Genomic DNA, 24132 nt, shown 5'->3' with positions numbered 1-24132 from the left:
AAATATAATGGCAATATATATATAAAGAATAACAATAATGCATGGATTATTTTATTTTATTTTCCTTCTCAAAACTCACTATTATTCGAGAAGTATTGAGTTTAAAATTCTGAAGTTGTGGCACAAGGAACAATTCGATTTTCAAAATTTCTAGTGAATTTTATATAATTTGTTTGCTCTGAGATATCACCATGATTGTATTACATTTTTTTTTAATTAAAATATATATACTAACCTGACAAACCATATGAAAATGTCTTTCTACATTTCAGTTCAAAACATGAATGGAATAGAAAGTATAAAGTCCTGCGCTTAAATGTATTGAAGTGAAAGTAAAAAGTATCAACTCTAAAAATGACTTGTGGAGTACAGATACCGGAAAATAACTTACTTTTGTTACTTTTCACCACGGTCAATAGAATATAATATTTATTTTGATACAACTATTTAGATCTTTATCATTTGCATACATTTTACTTTCATTTGAGTATTTTCCACATTTGTTTGTAAATGTAAACATTAATTGTCCTTGCTAAGTGCAGAACCATGAGTCTTATTAGTACAGAACAGGTGTGAACCAGAGATTAGGCCTGGTACACACGTCAGATTTGTTTACATTAATGCTATTTCAATAATCAGATAATACAAGTTGCGTTGGATATGTTATTTTGGTATGCTAATTTACACTCTTATGATCTACGCGGGTTTGTTTTGGTCATGTTTAGCGCTTGTGTAACTACGTTTTTATTGCTTTATTCTTTATTCCTTCAATGATCAACAACAGCACTTGCCCTTTAAATACCCGGACCACGATCAGCCACGTAGCGCCACGTCTGAGCGCATGCGCAGTGCCTGGTCATCCATGAGTTTCCGGGGTATTCCAGGCAGTGTACACAGTAAAAAACAGCATTGTGTGCCCCCTTTTCCTCCGCTTTCGCACATTTATCCAACAAACGACACCGTTACAAATAAGTGTCTCTGGAAAAGAAGTGGGCTAATCGGAGTACGGGCCTCGCGGGACGTCTGGAAGGATGAATTTCTTCAGAGGGGTGATGGGTGGGCAGGCAGCCGGGCCGCAGCCGTCGGGAGCCGAGACGGTGAGGAGCCAGCTCGGCTAGTCCGGGCTCGCGTCGGCTAGCTTTGTTTTGCACCCGTGGAAGAGGAATCTGACCGCGCTTGCACCACGCCACACGTCACGATCACTCCATTATCCACGTTCGACCACATGCTACCACCGTAACGTATATTCAGACGCCACACCGTTGCCATTTAAATGACATCTGTTAGCATTAGCTCAGGAAAACGTTATTAGCAAACCCTGCCATCTGTCAAAGTGTGTGCTGGCTGTCACTGTGAGCAGCACCGTGGGACTGCTTGTCATTCATTTATTTGGGCAGGTCCCGGTGAGCTTTGAGTGGTAACCATGCACCTGTTACTAAGTGAAGCACTGGGCTCTCGTTTGCTGTACGAACAGAAGGTTTAAAAGCAGCGTGTAATCCTTGTGTTGTAGATTCAGAAATTGTGTGACCGTGTGGCCTCGTCCACACTGCTGGATGACCGCAGAGATGCTGTCAGAGCCCTCAAGTCCCTGTCTAAGGTAAACGTGTGTGTTTCATTGTGACTAACTGATGGCAAAAACGTATTTCATCTATATTTAGTCAGACGATATGCAAACAATGCATCAGGAATGTCTTGGTTGAAGTTAAAGTATCAAATGAGACACGAACGAACCAAAATAAGGGCAGAAATATCACTGTATGTCCCTGTGTGTGAGATTACACTAGAAATGTCTCTTTTAAGCAAATTTCTAAAGGGTTTAAATGATAGACTATACACTTAACCCTAATTTAGCACATCTCTGAAATAATTGTGTTATTAGTGTTATTATCTATGTTTCAATATATCTCCCATCTCTGTTTAATACATAATTTTACATTTTAGTGGCTGCCTTGACAGGTTTGTAGCGTTATATTTTAAAGCGGCTTCAGTGCATTGACTTGCCATAGATCAATAATGCTGATCAGGGCTTTACTCCTCCTCGTTTTGCCTCGAGGCAATTTCGTTATTGACGTAAAGGAGTGAATCAACGTTGTTTTTGCTCGTCTTCTAGAAATACCGTATGGAAGTCGGAACACAGGCCATGGACCATTTGATCAATATCTTACAAACTGACAGGTCTGTGCCTCTCTGTCGTCGGCATGACAAACGTGTTCACAGCACCAACGGCTGACATACTTTTGTATTCAAACAAAACAGGTCGGACTCTGAAATTGTCGGCTACGCTCTGGACACGTTGTACAACCTAATTTGCAACGATGAAGAGGAAGAGCAAGGTAAATGATTTAGTGTGATACAACCTGTTTATCCAAGTTCTTCTTCCCTTGTTTGTTTTTTCCTGGTTGCATGTAAATTTAGACGTAACAAACGCAGAGCTGTAAATTCAAAGATTCTCATGTTCTTTCTTTTCCATGTTAAACGCTACAGATGAATCAGAAGGTAATGATCTTATGATCTTGCATGATGCCACTATCACCAGCATTACTAATGGGTTCTTTAGTTTTTGCAAGCGGCACAATCATTGCACTGCTCGCTAAAAGTGTATACAGTATAATACGCTTTTACAATTGTTTTAAAGATGTAGTTCACGCTGTACACTTGCCTCCCGTGCATTTGCAGACGCAGTTTCCCCTAAGCCTAAGCAAAAGACTGTGCCCACGCCTGGTTAGTATGGGCTGCAATCTGTGTGTCGGTTCTAATTCTGCTTCAGGGCTAACTTCACTAATGTGGGAATCCGTTTGCAGTTTACTAATCGCTGTGTATTGCCAAAACCTAACATTTTAACTCTATAATGTTGTAACTACTCTGTGTAACACTGGTGTTTTCTGGTATCTATAGAATCCGAAATGTGTCTAAAAAGTAAGCAGTGTTTGTATATTTTATTTTATATTTCCTTATCCTTACTAGGTGAAATATGATGAGTTTTCCTTCCCTCACTCAATAGTGTTTTATAGTTGATAGACTTTTAGTAGTTAAATTTCTTAGGTATTTCTCTTTGTTTGAAGCGATGTTCATAAAATCATGTCATTCTACTGTTTTATAAGAATGATGAAATTGCCTGGTTAATGAATTGATTATTATGTATCGTAGGCACACAATGCTGCTGTATATTAAGGTGATTGATATGAACAGAGCTTCGTGTTTCACTTCGTCTTTCTACAAGTTTGATGTCCACTTCACGTCTTCTCGTTTTGACTCTGACGCAGACGTTAATGTCATTCGCAGATGAAAGTGCGCAGAAGCAGGCTGATGACTTGGGCGCACAGTTCACAGAGAAGTTCATCGAGGATCCCGAGCACCTCACCCTGATTCTCGCGCTGTTGGAGGTATACAAATGTGCGCCTTTGTGCTGCTATTTACATTTGCACATGTATTTGTAATGGTTTGATCTGTAGGAGTTCGACTTCCACGTCCGTTGGCCCGGAGTCAAGCTGTTGACGGCTTTACTAAAGAACCAGGGTCCTCAGGTGCAGGGTGTCATTCTCGTCAGTCCCATGGGTGAGCCTTGCACACTGTATCACACAGGAACACTGCTGAACACTGCTGTATGTGAACCTGCTTCATTGACACTGTTTTTCTCCAGGTGTCTCTAGACTAATGGATTTACTGGCTGATTCCAGAGAAATTATAAGAAATGATGTGAGCTTTTCGTTTCCTTCCTTCTAGAGACATAGTTTACTGAAATAACTGAGTACATCATGAATATTTATGTGTTTCCAACAGGGTTTACTACTTCTTCAACACCTGACTAAGAGCAATGCTGCCATACAGAAAATAGTAGCCTTTGAAAATGCCTTTGAGCGCCTTTTAGACATCATCACTGACGAGGGCAGCAGTGATGGAGGTACTAATCACAGCCTTTTTCAATGATTCTTCAAGATTAGCGGCATGTTATATTTTTGTTTATGCTGTTTGAAGGAATCGTGGTTGAGGACTGTCTTCTGCTCTTGCTGAACCTGCTCAAAAACAATAGCTCCAATCAGAACTTCTTTAAGGAGGGCTCATACATCCAGAGAATGAAGCCCTGGTTTGAGGTCGGCGACGATAATGCCGGTTGGTCTGCGCAGAAAGTAACTAATCTGCACCTTATGCTTCAGGTAATACACACCCACATTAACTTGACACTGATGGATATATCACAAGCGATCTAAAATGATTTCCTCTGCAGCTTGTGCGGGTTTTAGTGTCTCCGGTGAACTCTCCCGGAGCCACGACAAGCTGTCAGAAGGCTATGTACACGTGCGGTCTGCTGCAGCAGTTGTGCACCATCCTCATGGCAACCGGGGTCCCTGCCGACATCCTCACTGAGGTAAACGACTCACACACGGACAAACGCCACTGGATACGACCACATGCACACCAAAATCTGATTACCGTATTATCCGGACTATACGTTTTTTTTTCCATAGTTTTGGCCGGGGTGCAACTTATATTTTATACCTATATACTCTGGAGCGACTTATGTGCTGCTATTTGTTATTTTCACACTTGCAACCGCATTTCATACTCCTGTGCGACTTACATATGTTTTTTTCTTCTCTTATGCGTTTTTTGGCTGGTGCTTGTGCGACTTATACTCCAGTGCAACTTATAGTCTGGAAAATACGGTATTATCTGATTTCTGGACCTTTAAGTTTATCTAAAAGACACGCAAACCACAAAAACCTGTGTGTGTAATTATCATGATCAGAAAGAAGTCGGATTTTCTTTTTTAAACTTCAAAAATCTGGTAGAGATTTTGTGTGCGCATGCAATCGCTGCCACTGATGGAAAAAACAACAACAACACACATTTCTGACTTGTGTTTCCTTTTGTAATTTTTAAGACCATTAACACTGTGTCAGAAGTTATAAGGGGTAACCAAGTCAACCAGGACTACTTTGCTTCTGTTAACGCACCCTCAAACCCCCCAAGGTACGTCAGACATAGTTCTTTGGCAAAACTGTTGAAAACGTTTAATCATTAATATCTCTGCCTTTCCAACTCGTCCTCAGACCAGCCATTGTGGTGTTGCTCATGTCCATGGTGAACGAGCGACAGCCGTTTGTGCTGCGCTGTGCTGTCCTCTACTGTTTCCAGTGTTTCCTGTACAAAAACCAAAAAGGCCAGGGAGAGATTGTAGCTACACTCCTTCCATCCACTATTGATGGTAAGCTAGATTGACCCGTCTGAAGCTCAACCGGGACGCGTCTGCCAACCCTTTTTATGTGACGTAGAAATGTATTAGGATCATGTGTGTAGGGATGTTTTTAAAAAAAAAATTGGGATTATTCAAGTCATAATTTAAACATACAAATAAAAAAAAATATTATCGTGGCCATTTTAGAAGGAAAATTAAGTATTTTTGCTCAATATCTCGTCCAAAAAATAGACGTAAATACCAAAATTCATTAGAGCGGGCAGTTTTAGTCAAATCTTTATTTAGTCTTTCAGAAAGTAAAATTTCGTAAAGCCAGTCACAAACTTGAGGAACAGCAACACGAGAATTAAAGAAGATTAAAGATTTCTCTGTTGTTTGGTCACAGTTTCAATGTTTTTTCTCACTGACTTTGGACACCGTGACATCCCTTCATGTTTGTAATGCGCGTTGTCGCTTTCTCTTCTCAGCTAATTCCATTTCAGCCGGCCAGCTGCTGTGCGGGGGCCTGTTCTCGGCGGACTCCCTGTCGAACTGGTGCGCGGCTGTGGCCCTGGCTCACGCGCTGCAGGAGAACCTCACGCAGAAGGAGCAGCTGCTGAGGGTTCAACTGGCCACGAGCTTGGGCAAGCCCCCCGTGTCTCTGCTGCAACAGTGCACCAACATCTTGTCCCAGGTAAGCAGCGCCATGATGAAGGGGCGGGGCTGAGGCAGGCTGAGGGGAGGGGTCCGCAGACATTTGTTCAACAGTGATTGGAGCCCTGTTGCGTTATTGTGGTTTTCAGGGTGATAAGATCGCCAGACAGGTGAGTAATGCGTGTAATGAGTGTTTGTGTGTTTGGGTGGCGACTCCCGCTTGGCGTTAGTTATTATGGTGTCCTTCTGACCCAGCTTTCAAAGGGTTTCCTCTGATGTTTTAACCCTTATTTGTTCCTAATCCTTCACTATGACCCTACGCTCTTCTTCTCCCTCTTGGGGTTTATGCAGATACATTATTCTGTTATTTTAGGGGTTCATAACCCATCTCTTGGCTATAACTTTGAAGTGTTTGCTGTGAATCTCAACTTAACTTGGAGGTTAATCAGTTAATCAGAATTTGATTCTGATTAACTAATTCACTTTTTCTGTGGTATTGATGCTTTTATACAACGGATCAATGTAACTCACTTTTTCAATTCTAAGCTATAATATGCTCAAATATTCATTTGGGAACAAGAATACATTGTTGAGGAGACTACTCAACATTTACTCTCTAACATCACAAATATGTGTGTTATGCCAGAGAACTACCAAAGGTATTTCAGCAAGAACAAAAAGGAAGTCCCCTAATTCTTGTATAGTTTGTGAAAATGCTTCTTCTTGCAACATTAAACCTAATCAACATGGACCTTTTAGGTTTCATTGTTCCTCTGATCAGTGTGTATTTGTGTATTTGATTGGTTTGAATTTGGGTTTAATCTTTGTCCAAGTAAACGGGAAATGTCTTGTGTAGAATGGACAACTTTTGGAAGGCTAGACAGATTCAAACTAGTTTTTGTCTACCATACACTGTACTACTGTCTGTTTGAGTGGCTAAACCTTTGCCTTTTTATAATATAGTTCCTCTTAATGCTCCACAAGTTTAAAGTTGTTCCTGTTTTGGGGGAATGTCTGATGCTGCCTCGTCGCGCTGGTTTGACGTGTACATTATCAGCTGTAGTTTTTCAGTTAATCATTAGAACATATACAAGCACAATCATGCTAATTATGTACATGTATTTATGATAATATACAGGTTTTAGTACGTGTAGATATCGTTGATGGTTGTTTGATGAAATGTCATTATTTTCTTCTTGTTTCTGTCACTGTTGCATTCTGTCACATTTGGAGACAAAGTCTCAAAAGGTGATTCATTCCCAGTCATTGCAATTGGAATGCAGATGAAATTAGCCACAAACAGGACTTTATGAGTATTTAACATGCGTTTGCTGCTGGAGCACTAAAGGATTGCAAAGCATGTTGTGCATTATATTTGCACCTGCTTCACTGCTGTGGACCTGCTGCATTTACATCTTTCAGCGCCTTTCCAAGCTCCATGAAATGGTTACAATATTTATCACAATTAACATGGAGCCATTTAGACCAAAAACCTTGGCAATATCTCTTTTTCATGGAATTGCATGGATAAATGTGTATTTATTATTTGAGAATTCTTGCTTTGCATGAGCTGTTGTATAAATATGACGAATTGTTAGTACAACCGAGTTAAAATGTTTTTCAGGCCGTGCTCTTTTAGTTTTTTTCTTGCTTTGATGAAATACAGCTCAAATAAATGCATGCATATTCTGCTTGTAACAATAACTAACAATTTGAACATGTTTTAGTCTATAATGTTAACAATTTGAAAGCTCGTTTTAGGAAACTTTCTACAGGTCTAAAGTTCTACATGTCCTGATAATGCCACGCACTAAAATCAAACCTATTCTGACCATGAGGTTTTAAATGCACTTGTGTCCCTCTCATAATGTACCTGTGTTGCTCTGTGTCTTCCTCAGGGCAGTAAAGTGCAGACCAGAGTGGGCCTCCTCATGCTGCTCTGCACGTGGATCAGCAACTGTCCCATCGCCGTCACACACTTTCTACACAACCAGGAAAACGTTCCTTTCGTATCCTTACAGACTGACGTTTCCACCTTTTAAACACTAGATACTGTACCGTATAAGCTGCTCTCATGACACACCCCTGCTACGTTTGATCCTTTATTCGTGAACGAAACAGCTGACGGCACAGATCTCAGAGAACCTGGGAGAGGACGAACGGCTCGTGCAGGGTTTGTGTGCGCTGCTTCTCGGCATCTGCATCTACTACAACGACAACTCGCTGGAGAACTACACAAAGTAAGTGCACACCCGCTCATTGACTGGAAAGGGCTGTGAATCACCCTAAGTTTGTGTTTGACGATAGCAGTACCGTATTTTCTGGACTATAAGGCGCACTTAAAAGCCTTACATTTTCCCCAAAAACAACAGTGCGCTTTATAATCCAGTGCACCTTATATATGGATGAATTAATATTTCGCAGCAACTTCCAAAAGATTACTATGAAAAGCTGGCCACTTTCCGTGCATACTGCATTATTAAAGTTCAACTCACTGACTTATCTGACTGTTTTGTTTCACTTAATGCGTCTTATAGTCCGGTGTGCTTTATATATGAAAAATGATCAAAAATAGACCATTCATTGACTGTGCACCTTTATAATCCAGTGTGCCTTACAGTGTGGAAAATACGGTACATGCCAGAATCTGAGAATGATCAGACTATGGGGGGGCTTTTGAAACATTTATTTTTGTTTTTAATTTTTTTTTATTGACAATTATGTTAATGCAAGTGCAATTGTGATTTGTTATACAGAGAGAAGTTAAAGCATTTGATAGAAAAGAGGATCGGAAAGGAGAACTTTGTGGAGAAACTGGGCTTCATCACAAAACATGAGCTGTACTCGCGGGCGGCGCAAAAACCCCAGCCAGTGTTTCCCTCCCCAGAGCAAATGCTGTTCGACCACGAGTTCACCAAACTAGTCAAAGATCTGGAGGGTCAGGATTATGTCTATTTCCGGCATTAACTTAACGTGCCGATCGGAGCCTTCTAACCCCTCCGTTGTGTTCAGGCATGATCACGAAGGCCGTCCACAAATCCAGTGAAGATGAGAAAAAGGAAGAGGAAGTGAAGAAAACGTTAGAACAGCATGACAACATTGTGACCCAGTACAAAGAGCTGATTAGAGAACAGGTAAACGCCAAGAACAATAGAAATTATGCAGATGACGTCAACAGCTTTCAAACCGTAGCACACGGTCGAATAACAAAATATAGAAGTTGACAACTCTGCTAACTGTTTCACTCCGTTGACTGCTGACACCTAAAAACAGGAACGCGAGTAAACAACAAGCTAGCTTTTGTTGATCATCAAATCGACAGCATGGAAACGGGAAGTAATTATGAGCGAGGCAATAGCGTAAGGGGCAAAAATACAACTAAAGCAGCACATTTCGTCCTGCCGCTCATGAAAATGGCGTCGGTGCATAACCTCTACAAGTACTGGCACGTATTTTCAGTTTGTAATTGATTTAATTGTGGTCTCAGGATGCTGAGATCCAGAAGCTGAAGGAACAGGTCGCCTCGGTGTCGACGCAGAACGAGCAGCTGCAGACCACGACCACACAGCAGCTCTCCCAGATCCAACAGCATAAAGACCAGTACAACATCCTCAAGCTTAAATTAGGTTTGTCCCCCATTGCAACTACAGCTACTACTCCCGTATTTTCCGCACTATAAGGCGCACTTAAAAGCCTTTAATTTTCTCAAAAAACCACAGTGCGCCTTATAAACCAGTGCACCTTTTATATATGGATTAATTCTGGTTGTGCTTACTGACCTCGAAGCAAATTTGTGTGACACACGTTTTGTTTCGCTTAATGTGCCTTATAGTCCACAGGCCTTATATATGGAAAATGAGTCGAAAATAGACCATCCATTGAAAGTGCGCCTTATATTCCAGTGCGGAAAATACGGTACTACAACCAACCATATCGACTTACGAATGACGGATGGAGCAATAATTTCCTGCGGCCAATATTTTATGTTCTTTTTCCTTGTTTTAGTGGTGTTTTTGTCGTACTACCATACGATTTGAGCTTGTGTTAATCATTATAGATGCAAACTAACTACTAAAGTGTTTCATTCTGCTAGTTATGTGTTACAGCTCATGTTTTTTTTAACAATAATGTGCGTTTAGAATTGTTCTTGAGGGGTATTATCCTGCTTTAGGGTTATTGTGTCTGTGGTATAAATTAATTTCTATATTTTCTTCTGCAACCTGTCTACTAATATCACTGCTACTACAACTATGGTTACTCCTACTACTACAACGATTAGAAGCATCCAGAGAGCCCAGACTTTGTTATTTCCCTTGGTGGAGAGCAGTACGAGGAAAACGCATTAATTCTACTTCTTCGCTATCAGTTTGTCTAATCGCACTTCAGATGTCCTTTATCTTGCCGCGTTCGCCCTCCGGGAAGACTCAGTCGACATATTGTGTGTCCCCCACATTTGCAGGCAAGGACAACCAAAGCCAGTCCAACAGCCAGGGGGAAATCTCGCAGGTGAACGGGGTGCAGACGGAGGAGCTGACGCAGCTACGGGACGAGGTAGAGGAGCTCCGCAAGCAGAACACGCTCCTACAGACGCAGCTCGGCGACAAGGAATCACTCGTCAACACTCTGGTTAGTATTGTAAACGCCAATGTAGAAACTCCTGTTTGCTTTGATCGCACCACAAAACCCTGTATTTGAGAAAACCAAATACCGTAGCAACTGTATGTAGGAAAATAAAGCGTGTATTGAGCCGGTAAAGTAATTAAAATGTGTGACAACTGCTAGACAAGACAAAACAAATCCAAAACAAGATTGATTTAGCAAACATTGTTTAATTATACAGCGAATACTCAAGGTACTACATACTGAGGTTTTTGATTATATTCTTTTCTGTGTTGCCCATAGAGATCAGAGTCCGGAGCATCTGACAACACAGAACTTCTCAAGGTTTGTGTCACTGATTAAACTGTTAATTGACTACGATTGTTTAGTCAAGTGTTTTTTTTTTATTATTATTTTTGTTTGTTTTACATGTTAATCTTTATTTTTGAATGCAGTTGTTGTTATTTGCTTTTACTAGTTTTATTCTTAGGACTTGTAGCATTGAATAAAGCTACCATTTATATTGCCGTTCTGTATTTTCTATCTGTCTATCTGTTCGATCTGCATTATGCACGCTTCATGTTTCAGAAACTCGAGGCTTTGAGGAGTCAAGTTCAAGCTCAGTCCACAGAAATCAGCCAACTGCAGACGGACAGACAAGATCTGCAGAGAAGAGCGGAAGCGTCGATGGTAAGCCAAGGCAAACGTCGCATCTCACCAGGCCGAACAATGACATAAATCGTGTATTTTCATCCAGGCGCCGGAAACCGTTCCTAGCAGTGACGGCGCCGTGGACGAGGCGAAAGTGACAGAGCTGGAGAACAGACTTGCTGCGCAGTCGTCAGAAATCGAAAGACTAAAGGTTAAATCATTTGAAAAGCCAACATTCCTCCAATAACCACACAAATGTAGCGTTCTATTGACTTTAATCGTGCTTTGTTATGCCACAGGGCGACCTCAGGAGCTCGTCAGAAGCCCGGGCGGACCTGGAGCAGCAGCTGGCCTCGGCCACCAGCTCCGTGGCCATCCTGCAGATGGAGAAGGCCAAACTGCAGACGGAGGTGCAGGAATCCAAGAAGGAGCAGGACGACCTCCTCATGCTGCTGGCCGACCAGGACCAGAAAATCCACAGCCTCAAACAGAAGCTCAAAGACCTGGGAGAGACGGTACTTCACCACAAACGCTGAGCTGTCCCTGCATATTTTGAGCGTCATGAATTTTAGATTTATGTGTTCCCAATTTTTACGATTGCTCAGCTAAAATATGTATTTATTGATTTATTTATAGCTGATATTGGGCTTTCTTCCCTCTGTATTGATTTATAAAGGCGATTATTTATGAATGATCTCTAAAGTGCAAGACGTTGATAGAAGGAAGATCTAGGGAACAACTAATTTAATTTTTTAATGCTAAGTTTAGCATTTTGCATCTCAAAATCTCCTTTGGTTTAGAATTGGCCTAACTGAAAATGAACTTTTGTGAACTGTGAAATGACCAGTTATAGGCTAAAAACAGTGCTTTTCTATGTACCCTTAACAGTGTGCTTTGTCTGTGTGGTTTACTGTAGTTAGACTGTGATGATGTGCCTACAGGTTGAAGACGAAGACGACCTGGATGCCCGGGACCAAACGGATGAGGAAGAGGATGAAGACGAAGACTAGAAGAGACGCCGCCGCAGTCGGGGTTTTTAACAGTCCAAGTTTGACAGGACTCGAGAACAGGACTCTTCATCCGCTTATTTTCGTTCCCTTGATCTATCATATTTTACTACAGTGTTCATCGTCGTCTTCATTCACAAAAACAAAACGGCAAGGCATCAAGTTAACTAGATTTTAAACGTAGCAACAATTCATTCTAAATTTAATATATTAAATTCGATAACCCCATTGATCTATTTTACCACGCTGCTTCCACACAGCTGGTGCACTGACTTTCTCACCGATGCACCTTGTACTCCATGTACTTTTCCATTAGCTTAGTTCCCAAGTCTTTGCCTGCACACGGTCATCTCGTTTATGTTGGCATGTTATTAGTTCACTGTTTCAGTTCTGACCGGCTTTAAAATGCTGCAAAATAGTCAAAAGATGTAAAGATATTTTTGCAACTTTTGTCCAGTTCTAGCATCCTGCTTCTGTATATTGTGTAACTTATCAATTTATGTGCCACTCAAAAAGGTAAATGAGTCTGTACACCTGTATGGAAATATAATTGTAGATACATTAAATTTTACTAAATCTGTTTTGTTTGTTTGTACTTTTCACCGTCTCAAATGTTGATGTATACTTTCCTAACGGGCCATAAGGGGGCGACAAAGAGCGAAGTAATTTACATCACATCCAAGAGCTGTTTGTATTGGGGCCATGAAGGGAAATCTGACCTCAATATTAGTTGCAGAGACAGATGCTGAGTAAATATGTACATAATGGAACTGTTTAATAGTGGGTCTGGTGTTTATGTTCAGGCAACCTTAATCTGTCCACGTGTAACCCTGAAACTGCCATCAGTCATTAAAAGACAAGTGTTCTGTTCTGACTATTTTAAAATGCCTATTAAACTTTGGCCTCAGGCAGATTCTTGTGTAAGAAAAAAATATGTATATCTATATATCTATTATATCACACTAGGAACTGACTTAGTGACCAGATAGATCATCTTCTAAGTAGTAGTGAAAGCTGAATCAGCATCCATGTATTAGGACAAGAGGCCACCCACACCTACAGCTACTGCCATAGTTAGACCAATACTTTACTTTTTATCAGATGTAGGTTTCAATTGTGCCCATTATGTTTTATAGCATGTTGTTTAATGAGTCAGTGGGCCAAAGGCCAAAGCAAGTTGTCCTCATGTCCAGTACAGACATTAGGCGGTTTGTAATTTATCTTTAGTGCATGTGATAACTTGCTCATAATTGTGATGCCAAAGAGTCTGCTCATGCTGAACCTGCCTGGGACCTCCACGTCTGGGACCTCCATGTCTGGGACCTATGGGACAGCCTGGCCCCGCCCCCGCCTCTTCGTCGCATCCTGCTCCATTTCTCCTCCTCATCCTCCGCCCCGCCCGCGTGCGCGTCCTCCTCCCCGGGCTGTCGGTGTTGTCCTCCCTCCTCCTTCCCCGCGCTGCTGGTGCTGGAGGCTGCTGCTTTCACAACTCAGACTTACTTTCATCCTTCCATTTCGCGCGCTCCCAGGGTCATCACCATCACCACTTTGTAACATGCTGGTGGTTCTAACTTGAGCCGTGCGCGACCTCCATCAACTCAACTCCTCAAGCACCTGCCGCCGCCGCCGCCGCCGCACAAACTCGCCCCACATGACCGTCTCTAAGGTGGGATCACTCGCACTGCTGTCGTGTCCGTGTTTGTTGTCGATACACCGCGCGTTAAACGGATTTCAAAGGGCTTTAAAGGACGCGGTGGTGTCGCGTTCGGCCGTGCGGTGTGGACCATGTGGCCGCCGCCCTGCAGCAGCAGCGCACGGTGACCGGGGACAGGACACGATGACTCCGCCGCTTCGCGTCTGCTCCGCTCACACCTTCCACTGTTCTGTCCGCTGAGTCTGAGGGTCACGCCGGCAACACGTGTGTGGATGTGTGGGAGTCTTAAATGCTCTACTTTGACTGCACAGGTGGAAAACCAATTATGTTTCAAAGTTTGTCTGGGTTTAGGACAGCCCCATGTCTGCCTGAAGTGATCCCCTCTGTCCAAGTGATCCCTCTGGCTAAAGTGATCCCTCTGTCCAAGTGATCCCCTCTGTCAAAGTGATCCCCTCTGTCAAAGTGATCCCCTCTGTCTAAAGTGATCCCTCTGTCTAAAGTGATCCCTCTGTCTAAAGTGATCCGTCTGTCCAAGTGATCCCCTCTGTCCAAGTGATCCCCTCTGCCTAAAGTGATCCCTCTGCCTAAAGTGATCTGTCTAACCTAAGTGATCCTCCAAGTGATCCCTCCGCCCAAGTGATCCCTCCGCCCAAGTGATCCCTCCGCCCAAGTGATCCCTCCATGTTGGTGCTATTGTAGTCTTGTCTGTCTTAACACATTACATGATCGCGAGCCTGACGAGATGATTGATTTTCCAGGGTATAACCGCCCCAGCCTCAGGCCCTCGGACTGGTGGTTCCACAAAATGAAAACAAAACATTCTTGGTGGACTCAAGATATGCTCTGTAGATCAATTCATTTACTAAAGGGGACGTGGTGTGGCACTGGCGAAAGTCCCACGCTTTTCTATGTTTGCTGCAGAGAGAAGCCGCGTTTTCATAAGGTCACGCCAAAACTCCTCCCACTCCATGCATTATTCTTTATTCTGTCTGCCCTTGGCTTTATAAAACCGCTCGACGACTAATAAAGAAATGTGGTTGACTATCCTCGACTGCCTTAACTGTAGCCCTAAAAACAGTTCTTTCAGTCTTTAACATGTATTGTATTGATGCATCTGTCAGACTGTTTTAATTGTTATTGGACATAGTTTTAATAGATATAAATGCACACTGGAGAATAGGAATATGGACAGTAGTTCTGTATGGGGCTTGAGGTCGCCTACATCTGCTTTTGTGGCCGTCCCACTCCACATTATGGTCATCTTTAGTGTCCCATTATTGCCCCAGGCCTGAAGTGACATAAGCTAAAATGAGGTCAGTGCGCGTCTTGTCTCTGGAGCAGACCTAAACCTTACTGAAACTATAAATAACTCAGTTTTTTTTAATTTATTTGTAGATGAGATGCGTGTCAGCAGAGTAGAACTGTCCACCGTGCACGGCCACCAGCTCGCCAGATGGTTCGTCCCTATTGTTTGTCCCCTACTTTTGTCCCGACATAAACACACTTGGGACAATAGAAAAGCCGTTCAAACGACCCGGGGCTAACGCTCGCCACACGTGAAGCTGTGGGAGAAAAACGGAGAGCGCGTGCCGAATGGATTCATTTATGTACCGCAGCGGTCCCCTCCACGTGGGCCGTCCCAGGTCACCGCTGTGGTCGCCGTTGTCGTTTTGGAGCTCACAAAAATGTCATAATGCAGGTTAAATAACACAATAACGATGCAATTTTGACACCTCATACAACCAAAATATAAATCTCTTTATTACTGATGAGACAAAACGAAATGGGACATTAAGAGGGCAATAGTCAGATTATGTCAATGGAACGTGTGGCAATGTTGGCGACGCATACCGTATTTTCTGGACTATAAGTTGCACCTTTTTTCATAGTTTTGGCCGGGGTGCTACTTATACTTATACTTAAACTCCGGAGCGACTTATATGTGATATTATTTGTTATTTTCACACTTGCAACCGCATTTCATACTCCAATGCAACTTATACATGTTCTTTTCTTCTCTATTATGCATTCTTTTGGCTGGTGCGACTTATACTCCAGTGCGACTTATATATGTTTTTTTCTTCTCTATTATGCATTTTTTGGATGGTGCGACTTATACTCGGGTGCGACTTATAGTCCGGAAAATACGGTATATTGACCTGATTATGACTTTATTACAGATACAGACACTTTATATTGCCCAGGGACCCCTCTCCAGATCTTTGTGCTAGATGTTGTGCATGTTTTGTGTTACATGTACTATTATTCTTTATGCTGTTTAATTTATTTAACTCTACTTCTGTAAATGATTGCATTACATAACAGAGAGTGACTTTTGGAGGTGAACTAGGTCTGACGGCTTGCTAACGGCCAGCTCTAATGAGTAAGCGGCCCAAATTCACGAGGGGGAAACCTTCACAGATAAAAATAGCCAGAGGTCTTCCATTTTTGCTGCACTTTGATGTTTCTCAATAAAACATTAAGCTGCGTCAATGCGCTTCTAGCGTCTGTGGCAAAAGACAACCATTGGTGTGTTTCGAGTTACCTGCCTTGAATTTTACATGCAAATTAGCATTGTAGCTTTGAAGGGGCTGTATCTGACTTTTTTTCTTTTTTCTTCATGTAGTAAAGTAAAATTTGTCTTGCTCTATTACAGATATATTATTAATCAGCTCTTGGGGGCAAAATACGACGGCTGTGTGCTGTCTGTATTTAATTATAAAGCGTTTTTACCTTCCCCAAACCAGGAAGTAATGCAGGTGCGCTGTTAGCACGCTAGTGGCTGTAAGCAAACTCTACTCTGGCCTTGTTTGTGTGAAATGCAATCATAAACTCACTGCGGCAAATTAATAATTAGGATGCTAAGGAAAGTGAGGATTAAGTTTGAACCGCTGCAAACTTTATTTAATTACGTTATAATGAACTATTTGTTTTTCATCTTTTAGGGCAGTAACGTGACAGTAAAGTGCCTGTAATCGGGCATATTTACTCAAGACAATTCTTCATTTAAATGCACCGTATATAGTATTTTTTGACGCCGTTAGAAGGTAATTCGATGACGTTTAGATTGTCGGTACATTGTGTTGTGTTCTGATCATCAGCTCATAGATAAAGAGTGTAGTCAGAGTAGCTCATTGAAAGCGACTCGGGTTAATGAATACACAACCAGTGGTGACCGTGTTTACACTTGTGATGAGATTGATCCAATATTGATTTCCTCAGCACAGATCAGACTTTGATTTACACACGCATCAATACTAGTCAACGTGATAGAATTATTCTTAACCCCAGCGGTGGTCAGTAACTTGTTGTAACTTTACTTAAGTACAGTTGGAAGGTTCTGTACTTTGCCTGAGTCATATTTTAGCTTGAGTACTTGACTCCTACATTTGAAGGACAAATATACTGTATTTTCCAGACTCTTTCATAGTTTTGGCCGGGGTGCGACTTATACTTATATTTATACTTATACTCCGGAGCGACTTATATGTGATATTATTTGTTATTTTCACACTTGCAACCGCATTTCATACTCCAGTGCAACTTATATATGTTTTTTCTTCTCTATTATGCATTTTTTGGCTGGTGAGACTTTTAGTCCGGAAAATATGGTAATACTTTCTACCGCACTACATTTCACTTTAGTGGAGGGGTTTTATGCATGTTTTGTCCCATTTAAAGCCTTTATATGAAGCACCAGAGACTTGATTTGAGCAGATGTTACAGACTCGTTGTTGTGGGTGCGATGTCACTGATCACTTTGTCGTAACTTGGCTTTAAAACATTTTGAAAGTAGTTGACGAGTTGGCTTATTCTTGCTTTTGTTGTGGAAATAGTAACAATACATTATCAGCTTATTGAATTCCCTTTATAACCTTTTTTAATCTAATCTTTTACATATTTCTTACAGTTTTACGAATCGGCTACAACAAAACTACCATTTTATCTTGTCTTTAGAAGGAGCCGCAATTGAAAATGATTTGTCAATAAAAGTACTTTCAATACAATATTTCAACTTTCACTGAGCTACTTTTACTTGTATTCAAGTATGATTTGCCCAGGTGTATCTGTACTTTTACTCAAGTCATTAAAACCAGTACATCGAGCACCTCTGCTAAGGTCGGGTCCTCCTCCGCTTCACGTGAAAAGGTTTTGGTTTCCAGCGGTGACGGAGCTGATGTAGCTGTTAAATACAGAAGCCTCATACATGTCTATGTAAATACAGAGGCCCCATACATGTCTTTGGGTCCCAGCACAAACCCTGGGGCCGATAATCCGGCTTCACTGGCATCACCATCTCCCCTGTGGCTCACTCATGGTTGCAGCTAACAAAGCTCCGCCTTACGCCCAGCGGGACAACACCATGTTCTTAATCATGGCTTGGATACTGTTAAATAAGTATACAAATTTAAATATGGAATTGTAAAATCACCACTGGAGTTCACGGGTTTGCTAAAGTTGGATTAGGTGAAGTTGTTTTTGAAGGTGTGAATGAGATCAGCACAAAAATAACGATACAATTTGACTGAATAAACTTTATCCAGATGTTGTTGAGAGATTGTTGATTCATTTCTCCCTGTGGCCCTCAGAGGCAACTGTTGTTGTGATTTTGGGCCTTACAAAAATAAATTGATTTGATTTGATGTTTGGCCTAAATAGTTAGGTCGATGTTTTTATCAGTGCAGTTCCTTTAAGTGCTGTACATTTTTGTATCGTATATTCACAGGCTACAATATTGTTTTTCATTCTTGAATAAATCAAATCAGAGCTTTTGTGACGAGGCTGGAGCGGGCTGATGTGAAGTATTTGTTTTTCTAAATTTTAATTGCAGTTTTTATAACGGTGATAAATCTATGGCATTATCATTTTAGTGTTTGGCAGTTTTTCCCCTGATTTGAACTTCTCCATCTCATTACACTCAATGAAGTAAAGATGTGAACAGTTCTAAACATTCAATAGAGCCAATGCCACGTTTGTATTTTTAAAATATCTCACATTCGGCTACATTTATAATAATAATGTATGCATATCAGGATGGACTTAATAGATTAAACACACAGACTATGATAGAGATGACATCATGCCATATGGGGCGAACATACTGGTGTTCATGTTATTCAGAAATTGAATTTGATTTAATATGTAATATTCATACCACATTCCAAATTTGTTTGTTTCGTATCAGATACCTTGAGCCTAATCTGTTTGAAGGATGTAACAGATTATCACTGTACTTGTACTGACAATGGAAATCCTAAATGCTCTTATGTAACTGGAGAGGCAGCACGTGACCACAATAAGCACCGTAGCTCTTGTGGTCGTTTCCTGCCGCACTAAACCAAAGCAGAGGCGACAGATCTTCAAATAATCAACTATTTTAAAGATGTTCGCCTTCTCCAGCGTTACATCACTGAGAGTGGAACGCCCGTCACTTTTGTCACGTGACATCTGCTCGACTGCGGATTATCTGGGCCGCTCCCACGTGGCACGCACCTGAGGGATTACCTCCAGAAAAACAAATCGTCCACATCCACTCAGCAGCCACATGGTCGGCCTGTGGAGCTGACACCCAGTCGAATGGAGTACATGAAAAGATGTGTCACCCACTTTGATTCTACTACTACTTTCACTGCTAAATTATGTTGTTACAAGTGTCGGATAAAAGACGACTAAGTGATTGATGTTTTTAATAACTTTAAACATTAAATAATCCACTTTTTGTGCAGAGTTGGGACACTATTTTGATCTAGGGACAATTCTTTGCTATTTGAGATGAGCATGGTCTATAACTGAACTAAAAGGACTACCGTATTTTCCGGACTATAAGTCGCACCTTTTTTCTTAGTTTTGGCCGGGGTGTGACTTATACTTATTTATACTTATACTCCGGAGTGACTATATGTGATATCATTTGTTATTTTCACACTTGCAACCGCATTTCATACTCCAGTGCAACTATTTTTTTCCTCTCTATTATGCATTTTTTGGCTGGTGCGACTTATAGTCCGGAAAATACGGTAGTTTCTGCTCAAATCTGACAACAACCTATATGTGATATGTTGGAGCTTGTCTTACAGAGTCAACCTTACTCTGAATAAATCTAATAGCAGAACCTATAAAATTGTGTCGTTTTTGAAGTGGTAATTATATCGATCTCACATTGGCCGCAACGCTTGACCTAATTAAAAATCGTTGTTGTCGCAAGTGCACTGATCACACTTAGCACCATCGTTGAGAAGACTTGACTCCTTGAACCACTGACCGACGTTGATTTATTGGTTGGCGCAGCACACCGACACTGTATAAGGAACGGGGAAAAGGGAACGATTACACTACTAATTACGGCTGATGTTGTTATTGCTTTGCACAGTGCTAAAAATGTCCGTTAGTTCCCTCTGGGTCTAAGATATAGTTTAATCGTTGCTGCTGTTAGTTTTGTAATTGTGTTTGCAAACTTGGCACCATAAAACAGTGAAGGTGACATGACACTTCCCTGTGTACCTGCCGCACTTCTGCCCGTCTGCTTATCATCTATGTAGAAAAGCTGGGTCTATTTAAAGAGCGGCTAATCCTCATGAGGCTCTGAAAGTGACACTCGCCTTACTACCATTAATGAATGAACGGACCGGTCACTGACACCACGACTTAAGCCAATCACTCAACACTACCTTTACATTCACTTAATTTAGCCGTATTGTTTCGCTATTGGCCCCATTTTGCAGGACTCGTTTGCAATTTGAAGCTATTTTTACATGCTCTGGCCCCCTTCTTTCTCCCTTTTTTAAATCATCTCTTACCTTTTTGTGTTTTGTTTTGACAGTCAACACTTCTCTCTTTGAAGCTTGCACTACATAGACATGCATTTTTTTGTTGCTTAATAAATACCGAAGGGCCCCTCTGGAGGCATTGACCTGCCACAGAGCTGCAGCACTGGCACTGTCGTCCTATTTATAGCGCTTAGCAGGCCTGTGTGTACTGCGTTGACATATTAATTCTTGTGCACGTTCCTTGTCCTGATCATCTTGCATATTGCCATATTGTTTTTTTGTGTCAAATGTGGACTGCCCGCTTACAGTCGTTGGCACCACTGCGTTTGCTTTTTATGGAAACGGTTTACAATTCTGTTTGTAGAAGAAAGGTTTTGAAATCTAGGGCATGGAACTGTAAGCCGACGTATAAGGTTCAAAAATATGAAGCTTTATGATTTAAAAAAAAAAAAAAACACTGTATTTAATTCCACACAGTGTTACTAAAGGTTACTAAAGGGACTTACATGCTGCCAGTGCTTTGTTGTACACAGTGAAATTTGAGCAGGGTGTAAATGTTCATTTCCTGGTGCTATCAAATCCTTTTATCATCTCAATTGTGTTATGTTTAATGACGTTATGAGTTGTTAAATGACGTTAACTGCAATGTGGTGAATAGTCTTGGCTGTGTGACTCAGGACACGTAGTTATTTGCAGTACAAATATTGCATTTGTGATTAGATTTGTGGTTTGATGATTTTAATCGCTATTCTGTTATTGTATCATATTTTAAACTCATCCAGCGTTTGAGGTGTAACTGCTAAATTGGCACAATGTACAGTATGTTTTTCAGAACATGTTTCAAGAGGTCTTATCAGCCTAGAAATTAGTCTCGCAGACCTATAGTAAACTTCCTTATTTTGGAATACCTTCAGTATTTAAGTATTTGGAATGCTGTAATTAGATAAAGGCATTGCTTTTGATCTAAACTTGATTTTTTTTTCTATTGTTGATGATAACCATGTGCATGAGCTCGTGTCTGGTGTGAGTTGTACATAAAAGCGGAATTTAATTTACATATTCTTCAAAGCGTTGTTTCTGGACTTGTTTGAGGTGATTCCAGGGACTATTGGCGGCCCAGAGCGGCTCCGCGGCCGAGCTTGATGTCACCAGGTACAGCCATGATTTCACTGAGAGGCAGTTGTTTCAAACAGATGTGGAGGGTCGTTATAAAGGAGTGAATCACACATGAGAACATGGGAAACATCAGCTTATACCACCTGACTGACATTAGGAGAGACGGGGAAATCAATAACCTGCATAACCTACCTACCAATATTGTCGTGACATTCAAATGTCAAGATTAAGGCCAGTCTAAAAAGCTCGGTCCACTTTTTTCCTATTTATGCGATTATTATTTCTTATTGACACTATCTTCACAGAAAACTACAAAACTATACAGTACAAACCTGACTTTCTCTTCAGTTTCTCTAAGCCCTCACCCTCAGCTGTCATCACCTGTGACCTGACCGTGCATGCAGCTTCTTCGCTTCTGTTACAGTCTCCGGCACATTCCTGTAGTGTGAGTTAAACATGTTTATGTTTATTAAGCAGATGTCAGGGCCGATAGCCCAGTGTGAATGTGTGGCTCGGCTCCAGCGGCGCACTGGTGTAGCCTAGTATGTTGTGTCAGCGCACTTAGTCACCCCCTCGACCTGTTAAGACACCGCTGTGACCTCATCCAGTGGCTTGTGATGTCCTGTTGTGGATACATGGTGTATTCTTTGAATCGTACATGAGCTTTTGGAGGTTTTGCCAGTTTCACAATGTACACAAATTGAATTTTTTTTTGTTTTATTTTTCTTTTTGTAAAATGTTTTTGTCGTATAGCTGTTGTTTACTTGTTTGAAAGTTTGGCTCCTTATTTGCAAGTGAGAATATTCAACCAAATCCTCACGCAACATGCAAATTTGCACTAGCGTGTGTAGCATGATGGCATCTGCTTTTTCATGCACTGTGCTGGGACGGGACTTTTGGTGGACAAATGTTGGATAAATCATGACACATTAGTTTATTGAAGTATGATCCATTTGAAGATGATGTATTAGATATATTTCATGAATGTTGTTTTGAAGATATGCAACATTTGGATATAGAGACAATCGTTTATTGTGATAAAGGGAATAAATGTGAAAAAAGTGACGCTGTAAAGTATCAAATACGGGTATATGGTGATTTTTCTAAACTTTTGTGATACATTTTTCTGACATTTCACATTTGTTTGACAATTAAACCTCAACAAATATGTTTAAAGACACTCAAAGAGACGTTTCTGTTGGTTTGACATGATATTGTCTAAATATCGTTATCCAGATACTCCCCAAAAAATATTGAGGTATTAATTTCTGTCAATATCGCCCACCCCTACTTTAACTGTTTAAATGAGTAACTACAAGCAAGATTGGATAATAAAGTCAATTTTAGTCAGTGAAATCTTCATATGACAAAGGAAAATGTGGCTCCAACATTAACAAACAAAAAAGAAACCTGCATTTTCAAACATTTATACACGCATCTTGCATAGTTTGGCTCAGGGCTCCTCGACAGGTGGACTTCTTCAGACAGCGATGCACTTGGCACTACACCAGATGTTTTCTTCTCTAAAGTCAGTCAGACGGCTAATGAGTGGAGACACAGTGAGGAGGTCAGTGTGGCTGCAGTAAAAGGCTCTCTCCACACACTCAGTTATTAGACCACCATTGTGTGAGGGCTGATTACAGAGCAGCACCTTTTGAACAAGGTCTTTGCACTCCAGCCTTGTCCTTACACATAATTACTACACAGGGCAGTCACTAACTCAAATGCTAAATCCACTTTAACGGCCTTAAAGCGTTTCCTCATCATTAGATTCCTCAAAGTTGTATTCTGATTGATTCCCTGCATGTTTGAGTTAATCCTGTATTGTGCCGAAAATTCCTGTTTTCACCCCCTATCCCCGCTCACATCCCTGTACTTGGTTTCGATCACTAAGACTCCAAATAATACATGTGGGGCACTTATTTACCACAAAATAAAAATAAAAAAATAAAAAAAAATAATAATAAATAAAAAAAAAAATCAATAAAATGCAACAAATGCAATAAATGAAATAAATGAAAATCCTCTGCTTGTTTCAGTGAAATGTCACGAGGAGGCGGGGCTTAACAGTTCTGCAGTTTTGAACAGGAAGTCAATGGACCCATTTCTATTATTATGCAGTTTTGGATTAATTTTGTGGTTTATAATGAGCAAAACGTTTTAAACAATGTGTAATATTATAGTTCAATTTAACATGAAAAAAAACCTCATAACATGCGTCCTTTAAAACATACACTAAAGTGGACTGCCGGTGCCAGTTCTGAAGACTTTTCTATCATCTTAAACCCTCTGCCATGACAATGCTCATACTTTCAGTTGCGAATGTTGGTGTTTTCTGCCCAGGTGCTGACCGTTTACTCACCTACAGCCACTCAAGTGAATCATTGCTGTCAGGAATAAATTGATTACCCTAAAATACAGTTGATAATGTTGTTTAGTCTCGACTGTAGCCATAGAAATGAGACTAGGCTGATGACTCTTATCTCAGACCCTTGGACTGTGTCGCAG

The 24132-nt window shown here is 41.0% G+C and overlaps 2 protein-coding genes across 8 annotated transcripts in view; both read left to right on the top strand.

The window, feature by feature from the left end:
* The first annotated feature begins 854 nt into the window (after positions 1-854).
* On the top strand, positions 855-12667 carry uso1 (USO1 vesicle transport factor). Of its 6 annotated transcripts, none has more exons than XM_072463255.1 (27): positions 855-1097; positions 1511-1597; positions 2111-2175; positions 2257-2333; positions 2485-2496; positions 2677-2721; positions 3283-3383; positions 3453-3555; positions 3641-3696; positions 3781-3901; positions 3976-4154; positions 4226-4366; positions 4883-4971; positions 5052-5206; positions 5665-5870; positions 5980-6000; positions 7729-7839; positions 7952-8070; positions 8587-8768; positions 8843-8964; positions 9318-9456; positions 10290-10456; positions 10733-10774; positions 11018-11119; positions 11187-11291; positions 11380-11595; positions 12022-12667. In XM_072463255.1, exons 1-27 carry the CDS (start codon positions 1032-1034, stop codon positions 12088-12090), a joined length of 2898 nt encoding a protein of 965 aa, XP_072319356.1. In that variant the 5' UTR covers positions 855-1031; the 3' UTR covers positions 12091-12667. The 6 variants fall into 6 exon arrangements, with proteins under 6 accessions (XP_072319356.1, XP_072319359.1, XP_072319357.1 ...); XM_072463258.1 differs by having other exon boundaries at positions 11997-12667; XM_072463256.1 differs by lacking the exon at positions 2485-2496.
* A 27-nt stretch (positions 12668-12694) lies between these two features.
* Positions 12695-24132, top strand: part of coro2aa (coronin 2Aa) — a 35878-nt gene continuing 24440 nt past the window's right edge. Inside the window, exon 1 of one of the 2 annotated variants that reach the window (XM_072463265.1) lies at positions 12695-12700. Coding sequence is in view for 1 of the 2 variants with exons in the window: in XM_072463262.1 (XP_072319363.1) it covers positions 13739-13753 (15 nt within the window). In the remaining variant the exon portion in view is untranslated. Of the gene's footprint in view, positions 12701-13618; positions 13754-24132 lie in introns of those variants that run through there. The other variant, XM_072463262.1, reaches the window with a different exon arrangement.

This window comes from Eucyclogobius newberryi, unplaced genomic scaffold (genome assembly GCF_026437365.1).
Source record: "Eucyclogobius newberryi isolate DKJ021-1_F unplaced genomic scaffold, fEucNew1.0.hap1 SCAF_4, whole genome shotgun sequence".
Classification (NCBI taxonomy): Eukaryota; Metazoa; Chordata; class Actinopteri; order Gobiiformes; family Gobiidae; genus Eucyclogobius; species Eucyclogobius newberryi.
Note: the sequence above shows the minus strand (reverse complement) of the source record. Positions and strands in the feature narration are given on the sequence as shown.